Raw genomic sequence first — 10,000 nt, 5'->3', positions numbered from 1 at the left:
TATGAATCAAATGTAAAGTTATTTAAATTGATTAAACAAATGCATATTTAAGAAACAATGCTTTATGTTTTACAATTCATCAAAATGCAAACTAGACTGATTCTGTTGTCTCTTACTAGAAGTCACTGACATGCTAGAAGAAATATGTAGTTCAGGAGTGGTTAGGTTAGTAATAAAACTACTTCTGAAGTATGACATTATTTTAGCAGTGAAGGGACTTATAATAATTCAGATTAAGGTCATAAAGGAAAGAGTGTATGTGTGGGGGGTCTATGGGGGGGGGGGGGGGTGAAGGTCTTGCTGAAGGAGGTCTGAAAGAATAAGAATCTGTGCACCAAGAACCTTTAGTCTACTACCAAACCACTAGACTCTCCGGCCACCACTGCAGGAGAGGGTGTGTGTGTGTTTCTGTTTTTTTCTGAAGTACATCGTGCCAATGCACCAGTTGGAGGGGGAGGGGGCTGAACGGTTACTGGATGGTGATTGGTGGAAAAGTGGGAGGGGTTGTTCTTGTGAAGTCGACTATTGGTTTATATATAAAAGGTGCGTGTAAGGGGAGTCATGTGTGCCTGTGCAGCATGTCAGATCTGCCGAGTCACTGCTGCATTGGAGTGCAGGCAGCAGCCAATCACAGGGCTAGTTTAGAGGTCAATCCAGTACCATTGATTCCCTCTGTCGACTCAGCCTGTTGTACAGCCAATCAGGAGAGAGGAAGAGGATGATGAAGATGGTCAAAAGCGTCACATACTCTCTGGATTCTATGTTTTAAGTTGTATGAATGTAATCACATCTATAAAGTTACGTTTATCTTACTAAAAAACGTTTATCTTACCATGTTGAAGGAAAGGGTCTACTCTACAGCAGAACACAATTATATTTTTATTTTCTCCAAAATAAGTCAGATATTAAAGATAAACAACCCCATCATTTCATCTGACCCATCATTATTATGGGATTGGACCGCAACAAAACCAAATATAAACATATCCTGAAGTAGGTCCTAGCCTTTTCCATGTGACTTACCCACCATCTCAAGCACAGCCCCTGAAAGCAGAATTCTTCCCAGAAGAGGTCCTATAGGTCTTCTATATAGTTGACATTAAAATGTTTTTTTTAATATCAAACCATTTCCAGGTAGAACATTTAGGGGATGTGTGTTACCTGTGTTTCCACACAAAATAAATGTAACACTCACAGTCCTAGTGGTTCAAATGAAATATTTATTTCATCATTTTCATGACATGGTGATAGAGGTACAACACAGCACAGTGTGTGTGGTGAACCGTGATGAGGACCATTTTGTTCACTGCAGCAGTACTTCTGTAACATAATGACGTGATCATGAGGTGGTAGAGGTCATGGTATTGTTCAACGGAAGCACAGAAACACAGTCACGTGGATATTTTCTAGGGTTACGATACCTTTAACACAGCCGGTTACAAACTCTAACAGGAACATTTTCATTAGCATTCAGCTATTCCAGTATTATTATTGTTTTCCATTATTATTCGGAACTTACCAATAGTTTGTCTGGCCTATAGTCCACAAGACATGTAGTGGTTCATGTGTTCGCTCGGGCAGGCCTGGCGCTACTCTAAGTGCATCGGCAACGGAAATAGAGTTGGGGTTTATTCTCCATGTTCATTTACCCACCGACCATGACACAGTTTCTAAGAAGGCCATCTCGGAAAATAACGTGACTAGTTAAAATGGCACCTGAACCAAGAGCCGGAGCTCTTGTCGTTCCGCCAGAAGCTATGTTAAAATGAGGTCCGTTGGGCTGAAATGTGTGTGGCCTCTCCTGCCCAAGGCAACGGGGACACGTTTCCATAGTCTGAAGGCTTCAATCCCCAGGCTGCAGAGACGCATACATGAAATATGGGCAAAAGGGTCAAGGCCTGACATGGAGCATTGAGATGGCTTCATGGACTCTACAGTACTTTGCTAGCCCTCTCTATACTGGAAGCTAGAAGTCATTTTTATTCTTCCCCCAATTAAACTTTTCCTGAATGGAATCGTGGAGGAAAGACGAACCGGGGATTACATGATGAACCAGGTTCAGCGTGACCTGCCGGATTAATTGCACATTCCCAACTACAGTAAGATCCCTCCCCTGCCTCGACACCCAGCATGCATGTAGCAGAACAGAGGAAAGCAGGGTTCAACCAATCGCCAAAGACATGAGGCACACAAGCACACCAGGAGACGAACAGCAGGGGTGGGTGGTGCGTTGGCGTGGATAGCAGAAGTAAGGGTTGTGAGTAGTGCACTCTGGGAAGGGGGTAGCGATAGCGGCGGGGGTCGTTGCGGGGGTTCCTGGGACCGGCTGGTGACGGTGACTTGTCGTTGGATGGACTGGGCCACCATTGTCGATGTTCTTGTGAGGATCAGACACACATGTTGAATGCAAGGCCCGCGGGCCATCAGGTAGACGTGCTTCTCTTTGATCATGTACTCCACCTGCTTGGCTGTGGGAGGAAGGGGAGTCTATTACCTCACTTCCTGTCTCTGTTCCAGAAACATCAATGCCATTGAAAAGTCTAAAGAGATCTACTGATACAAAACATTTAACTTTGAGCCCAGCGCGCGAACATGCCTGTTCTAAAGCCACAGGGTACAACACGTTGTTACATAAACTGGATTTTACACAGCAGTTAGTTCCAACTAAGTAACGTGATTGGACAAGAGGCATTCCGTGAGTGTTGATGTGCTGGATAACAGCGCTGGTATATTAAACTAACCATGTATATCTCCGCTTTACAGGCGTTTATAATCACTGTTAATTAGCCTGCATTAATTATTGTATGCAGTTAACTCATTGAAATCACACAGACTGATGTCGGGGTGTTGTGGGCGTCTTACAGTTGAGTCCGGTGAAGCTGAACATGCCAATCTGCTGGGTGATGTGGTCCCAGGTCCCTGGGGTGCCCAGAGCCTGCAGTTTGGCCTTCAGCTGGTCCCTCATCAGCAGCACTCTGTCGGCCATGGTCTTCACGTTGCCCTTCCTGCAGGCAGCAGGAGGGAGTAGGAGGGTCACTTGTGTCCACGCTCAGTGCACGAGCGTGGCGGATCATTACGCTGATCTGGTCATCATCAGAGCTGGGGTCTGGCGTATGTGTTTCTAGGGACACCTTGGTTCTTAGCTGGTTACTTCTATAGCTATTTAGTTATTCAGCAGGCCACGCTTTTATCCAAAAGGTATTTGCATGTAGGGTTGCACATTGATGCAAGAAAATTATCTTTCGATTATTGTACCAGATATTGTGATTGCGATTATGCATTGCAATTAACAGATAATTAAATAGATGTAATTAATATTCAGTGGCGTCTACTGTGTATGAAAATGTTAAATAATGGAATTGAGTTGAAACTGTTTGATTGGATGTTAAGGTTACAGGCGTTCAACATCTTATTTATTTATAGCAACATTCATAATTAGCTAGTAGCAGAGGTCAAAAATCATGATTTGGATTGATATGCAATTAATTATGCAGCCCTGAGAGCAATCAAAGCCCTATTAAAAATAAGAGCTGCACGACCTAGCTTCTAAAAACAACCGGTAGGGCAGAGTGGACCGTAGCCATAGCTTCCACAGAGGAGGAGAACTTTAGTTGCACAACTATTATTCTATAGATTATATTTATTATTTTAATGTTTGTAAACTGTACCGGGGGTAAAAGGTTGAATATAAATGTTTGTAAACTAAAGTAATCGGTGTATACGATGGTATATTCTGTATTTTTGTAATCTTTAGTTCTGTGTGTTTAATGTTGGATAGTCTGTATATTCATACTGATGTACTGAGCATAAAAGGTTGTATATTTATATTTTTTATTCACGTTTGTTAACTAAAGATGTGATGTTCTACAGATTTTCATTTTATATCAACTACATTCATAGTATTCGACATATAGGGTTGCACCTATCTATTCTGTCATATGTGTGGTCAAAAAAATAGATATAACAGAATAGATCATAATTCAGTATAGCAACATATATATATATAACATAATATATTTTATATGAAGCTATATTTTGTATATTGTATGATGATGAACAAGGCAAAAGTAACACATACCATTCAGCGAACAGTTCTGGGCAGTTCAGGGTCTTGCTGACGATGCGTGCGCCCTGGGACGGTGGGTTGGACCAGGTGGTCCGGACAATCTTCTCCATCTGGGACAGGATGCGGGTCAGGTTCTCGTTGTCCTTGGCAACCACGGTCAGGTTCCCAACCCTCTCATCTGGGAAAGGGGGGGGGGGGGGGGGGGGGGGGGGGGAGTAAAGGATGGGGAGAAGGAGGGGAAGGAGAGGAAGAGGTTTAGTGAGTGAGTGACGGAAATTAAATGAATCAGAAAGGGAAGTTCAACAATGATGACCAACGTAGTTTGCTAATAATAATAATAATAATAATAAATGAAATGTATATAGCGCTTAATATGGTACTCTAGTAGTAGTAGATCTTGTAGCTTGTACTGTGTTGTTTATACATCATTTCGTATATCATGGTTGTTTCTATTCACATGCAAAACTTTGCTGGATGGCTTTCTAGCTTAAACGCTTTGATAAAAGTATTAAATATAAAACTTATCATGAGACAAATAGACATCCTAAAGCAAGATTAGCAAACCCTCTACCTGCTCCTTAATGACATGCATCTGAATTCACTGCAAGTTGCTTTGAATGAAAGAGTCTGCTTATTGATGAAATGTACTCCACCTGACTCTACCCTACTTATCCCCGCCTCCTCTCCTTCCCTCTCCACCTGCCCTTGAGTTGCCTCTCTACTCACTGTAGAGGCCAAAGTTCTTGGAGAAGGACTGGGCCACGAAGAGCTCGAAGCCCTCGGAGACGAAGTAGCGGATAGCCCAGGCGTCTTTATCCAGACTGCCTGAGGCAAAGCCCTGATAGGCCGAGTCGAAGAAAACAAACAGGTTCCTCCTCTAGAGGGCGACAGGTGGGGAGAGACACAGAAACATACGGTTAAGTTTGTGTTACTGCAACATAAGCAATTGTTTCGATGGCAAATGTCTAATTAGTGTTGAATTAGCTGTCTAGATCTATTTCTAGCTAGCCATGAGGAAAAGCTAGTATGAAGGCCGAACACACGTTTATTCTTTAGTCTGAAGAGAAACCCTATATTTTTTCCAGGTCCACCACTATCAGTCCTCCATTCTTTACCTTCATGACCTCTGCGATCTGCTTCCACTCGTCCTGGGTGGGATCCGTTCCCGTGGGGTTGTGGGCGCAGGCGTGCAGGACAAACACAGAAGCCTCCGGAGCTTTCTGCCGACACAGGAACAGGAGAGAGAACGTTAGAAAGAGGAGAACGCTAAAGAAGCCTAAATAGTTGCGTGTCAAAACACCCAAGTTATGCTGATCAACCCCCGCCCTTGTCACCTCCAGGTCGTCAAGGAGACCACTGATGTCCAGTCCCTTCTTGGCTCCGTCCCAGTAGTGGTAGGGGCGGATGTCCTTGAAGCCGGCATCAGCGAACACAGCGTTGTGGTTCTCTTGGAGCAGCAGGGAGAGACGGATCATGAGCCGAGGTTTTGAACACTTGAATTTCATTGCCAGCCATTTGCCAGCAATTTGATGGAGCAACCACTCTTTCATATGGTGATGTCAATGAAGGGCAGGAAAAAGCCTAATCTCTGATACAGCAGTCTTACTACATTATAGCAGAAACTGCAAGGGATGGAGTAACACCTTGTTTCGTTCTGCCAAGATATTCTTCCAAAGAGAAGTCGTTCAGCTTTCAGAAGGGGGTTTTAAATTAGCGTTGTTGTTCAGTGGCTTCACAGAGTTGATATTAAGGTATTAAAGACCCTTTTCCTTTTCATTTTCTTAAATCCCAAGCCTATTACATGCTTACTGATCCCCGCCTCCAGTACAGGAAGATAATTAGTCCAAAACAAATATGAGGCAAATGAAAGGGGAACCCAGATTTGAACTAGGCTGGACCAGACCAAACCCGACCACTCGGACCGGGGACTGAGGTCCACTCACCCCAGGTGGGTGCGGAGACATAGATGGGCGTAGCGGTGTTGTTGGTGCCGTTGTACCAGCGACGAAGGAACTCCCCACCGATCCTCAGGGCCCCGGTACCACCCAGGGCCTGGACCGCTCCCACCTGTTAAGGGAGACGCGGGAGAGACATGTTATTCAGAAGAGCCCTTTGGTTTTTACATCTCCAGATATGAGATAAAGGCCGAACACTAAGACCATGTGAACAGAAAGTGAAAAATAAACATAAAAACATTAAAAGACACATACAACTAAATAGATTGAAAGAAAGAGAATAAAACCATGAATCAATAAATATCCAAATACAAAATCCCTCTCTAACATCACTGTTCACATAGCTCCTTCATTAAGAAACCCTCTGTCAAAAACATCTCTATAATGGACAGCACAACTGTCCATGTTGTGCGATGATGTGTGTAGGGTGTAGTATGTGGATAGTTTGTAGTTGATTGTCGATTTAAGAAGCCTAACGTGGCCCGAGTCAGGCTGAATAGACTCTGGGGCTGGGTGAGGCTTCACACCCGGTGGGCATTCCGGAACCAGGGTGCACAGGATAAACCAGCCATCACACTCAGGGAAAGCTCTGACATGCCAGGAGGGAACACCTGCTCTGCCTCCAAAACACTATTAACAAAGTGCAGCTCTGCACCAAACTGCTTTCTACAACCACTGCCTGTCTCCTGGTGTCAGAGACACCAACACATTACCTGTGTTGTGATGTACAGTTTTGTGGAAAAACAAAAGTCACCCAGGGGACAATAAAGTCTGACTAATCTATAATCCTGCATGTGTACCTCTGCTACCCCAGTATGCCCATTGTATTTGTATAGCCCAAACAGCCAACAAGAACCACCAGTCTGTGAAGCCGTGGCAGCAGCTACCAACATGTAGTTCATCTAACGGCCTATTGGTGGCTTGTATTGGTCGATGCGAAAAGGCTGGCCAGGTCCATGGGAACGATGTGATTTCAATCTCATAACACAAAGACCGATGGGTTATGTCATTGACGCTACGTCCATATTTTTTCCAGACTATGGTATAGCCCTTAATCACATTGACAGTCTTAATGGGCTTCATCGACCACTCGTCCGAGATTTTAAACCCACCCGATTCTCCTTGATGGCTGGGCTGTCATCTCCCAAGGCAACCTTGGAAGAGGCTGAGCGGAACTCGGGGAGGCCCAAGATGGGCAGGTACTCATGGTTCAGGCTGCTGTCCTCCACGATCAGACGCTCAACCTTCTTTACCACCGGAAGTACCCAGGGCTGGCACTCATCTGTACGGTACGCTGCAGAGGACAGAAAGGGTTGACACCTTATTTTGGGAATGAACTTTATATGCATCGTTTTGAAAGGTTTCAGTTACAGCTTAGTAGTTATTTTAAGCTAATAGAATTTAAATTGTCTTACTCATGCGTCCACCCACCAGATTTTACATGACAGTAAAAAACAATAACTGGTGTCTATTTCGTATTGACTTGCAATTTATAAAGTCAATAAAAGGGTTAAAACACTCATCTGAAACCTAAATAGGCTAACTGAAAGTTAAAGAAAGAGAAGGAAAGAGAGGAAGATCAGAAAGAAGTAGATTAGTTAGGGAATTTCTTGATAGAGAAAGAAAGAAAAACAGGGTGAGGCGTCTGGAGGTCACTCTTAGTAGTCGGTACAACTAGAAGCAGTGGGTACGTAGTGACCTTTAGATCTACCCAGCGTATCAGATAACTGCAGTGCACACTGCACACTATTAACAAAGTGCAGCTCTGAGGCCCTGAACTAGCTAAAACAAAACCCACAGGGACCAGCAGGACATTTTGACTTAAAGGGTAAGAAGACCCCTGACTCAGCAGGACAACTTCCCCCAGGAGATTCTAAAAAGCTGTTGTGGGGCAAAGAGAAGTTGTAAGGGTATCAATAAAAAACAGGCTCATTGGGTTCATAGGAGAAGGTGCATGGGGCGTTGTCAAAGGCTTTCAGCCATTTTAGCCGGAAGTAGCAGACCCCCCCCTAGAATTTAGCAGAGAATTCACTGCATTGAACAACACAATGCATTCTAGTCCACAATAACATTCACATTGTGAGACCCAAACAGAAGTGATATTGGGGTTTACGTACAGATCAAACAGGTTACCATTCTGTACACATACTTTACTACTAGACAACAGAAGAAACCGACCATGACGTCAACAAGTCAACAAATAGGTCAATAGAGCTCATTCCAAATATCAGAATTTCGAGTCTGAGATTTAGGAAGTGATACAATTCTTAATCTTAATCCTAATATAAAAAATATCAACAACAGAATCTTACAACAGTTTCTAGGTCAAGGTATTCTTCACTGTATAATTGGAATGTATGATATTGAATCAAATCTGTTAATTGCAAAGGAATATAGATGGTGAGGCTTACTAAACCTTCCATCTAATATTTCACTAACCCCACCCTGGTCAGGTACTTTAGATCACTCCATGACATAAATACATATTCATCCATGAACTAAAGAAGCTTCGGCCAAAAACAGACAAAACCTACTAAATATTCTTTCATAAGATATTTGACAGCTCAAGCGCCAGCTGTTATAATATCCGTTAACGTATTTTGCAAAGTCCATTGGATGGTATAAGCACTAATACAACACTATTACACTATTAAGTATCATTCTCTGTGGAGTGAATGTCAACCAGTGAATGCAGGCACAACACTTGACCATGTCAGGGGGCTGCCCTGTCACAAACACACCAAGGTCAAGCAACCCGCAGTACGTTTCTAAAGCTCTGGTGGGATGAACAAGCTCAAACATTTATGTTTCCGCAGATCTCTTACATAACGGAGCAAAACACAACGACCCTGCCGCACGTCATAAGTCAGACAGCCCATAGCACGACTGCTAGGTGGCTAACCAACTAGCATTAGCAGGTAGCAGTCACAAGTCTTACCTCCTACGCCGAGATTCACTTTCTGGGGGTGGCTGTCCTCCCTGAAGTCCGCTGTCAGCTTGAATACGGCCACCGGAGGGGCCTGTGGGACCTCGCTGAATATGGACATGGCTGTGGGTGTGATCCCGGAGGAGATGTGCTACAGGCAGAAGAAGGACGGTTCGATGCCGCTGAGATACGAGGGCAGCCCGGGTAGTTCAACCTTCAATACGCCGCTGTAGGACAGCTCTGTGCGAGGCATCGAGGCAGCCAATCCGGTTAGAGAACCGAAACGTACGGAACGTAGAGCCGGCCAATGAAAGTGCAGACTGCCACGGGTCAGAAAGATGACAGCTTCTCTTCAGATGATGAAGAAAGATCCGGGTTTATAGGTTAATCTTAACATCATTCACTCGTGTCAAAGGTGTAGAGCTTCTGCTATAATATCAACACAAATCAAGAGGAAATAATGTAAACTGATAGCTGTCAGATTTAAGTGTTTAATAACTATTCTTCCTTGCGACACCAAAAACATTTAAATGAATGGTTACATTACTTTTTACTACAACATTGGGGTAAAGAGGTGGCTAAATAAAAAGTGGAACACATTCTCCCCTCCCACCACCAGATGGCAATGTAATCAAAACAGTGGTCATTGCTTCGCAATGATTCAATACCTCTCTGCTGCACAAAATATATAACAATATGTTATATGACATTGAATGTTATGATACATTTTCATTATATTGTAATTTAATAGTATTTGAAATTGTGTTGTGTAAATAAATGCATGTACGGTGTGCTGTGTATTTTCTGTTATTCTTTTGACTTTATTACTTTGACTTATGTCTTTCCAAACACATGCACACACACTCACGCACATTATGCTGTTTGTCTTTTAGTGGAGGACCTTAAGTGTTTGATGGATTGTCATCTTCACATCTGTATAGACTCCACTTCCAACCCCCTAATACTCCCCCAACCATCACCCCCACCTTCTAATACCACCAATCAGCCCCTCCCCCCAGCAAGTTTTCATGTCAGTAAAGTGTGACACTTACG

General features: G+C 43.5%; 1 protein-coding gene across 1 annotated transcript; it reads right to left on the bottom strand.

Annotated features, from left to right (window-relative positions):
• Positions 1–1,178: 1,178 nt before the first annotated feature.
• LOC130379396 (aspartate aminotransferase, cytoplasmic-like) lies at positions 1,179–9,294 on the bottom strand. Its single transcript, XM_056586186.1, has 9 exons — positions 8,960–9,294; positions 7,134–7,315; positions 6,010–6,133; positions 5,401–5,513; positions 5,182–5,286; positions 4,793–4,943; positions 4,079–4,244; positions 2,863–3,005; positions 1,179–2,468 (listed from the first exon to the last, which is right to left on the bottom strand). Exons 1-9 carry the CDS (start codon positions 9,066–9,068, stop codon positions 2,095–2,097), a joined length of 1,467 nt encoding a protein of 488 aa, XP_056442161.1. The 5' UTR covers positions 9,069–9,294; the 3' UTR covers positions 1,179–2,094.
• Positions 9,295–10,000: the final 706 nt, after the last annotated feature.

The sequence above is a fragment of the Gadus chalcogrammus genome, chromosome 3 (assembly GCF_026213295.1).
Source record: "Gadus chalcogrammus isolate NIFS_2021 chromosome 3, NIFS_Gcha_1.0, whole genome shotgun sequence".
NCBI classification, from domain to species: Eukaryota; Metazoa; Chordata; class Actinopteri; order Gadiformes; family Gadidae; genus Gadus; species Gadus chalcogrammus.
Note: the sequence above shows the minus strand (reverse complement) of the source record. Positions and strands in the feature narration are given on the sequence as shown.

Coding starts and splice junctions, on each gene's coding strand:
- LOC130379396 (XM_056586186.1), bottom strand. CDS start 9,068: ATGTCCATATTCAGCGAGGTCCCACAGGCCCCTCCGGTGGCCGTATTC. Junction 5,287..5,400: donor GTCTCCTTGACGACCTGGAG/GTGACAAGGGCG, acceptor CTGTGTCGGCAG/AAAGCTCCGGAGGCTTCTGT. Junction 4,944..5,181: donor AGATCGCAGAGGTCATGAAG/GTAAAGAATGGA, acceptor GTCGCCCTCTAG/AGGAGGAACCTGTTTGTTTT.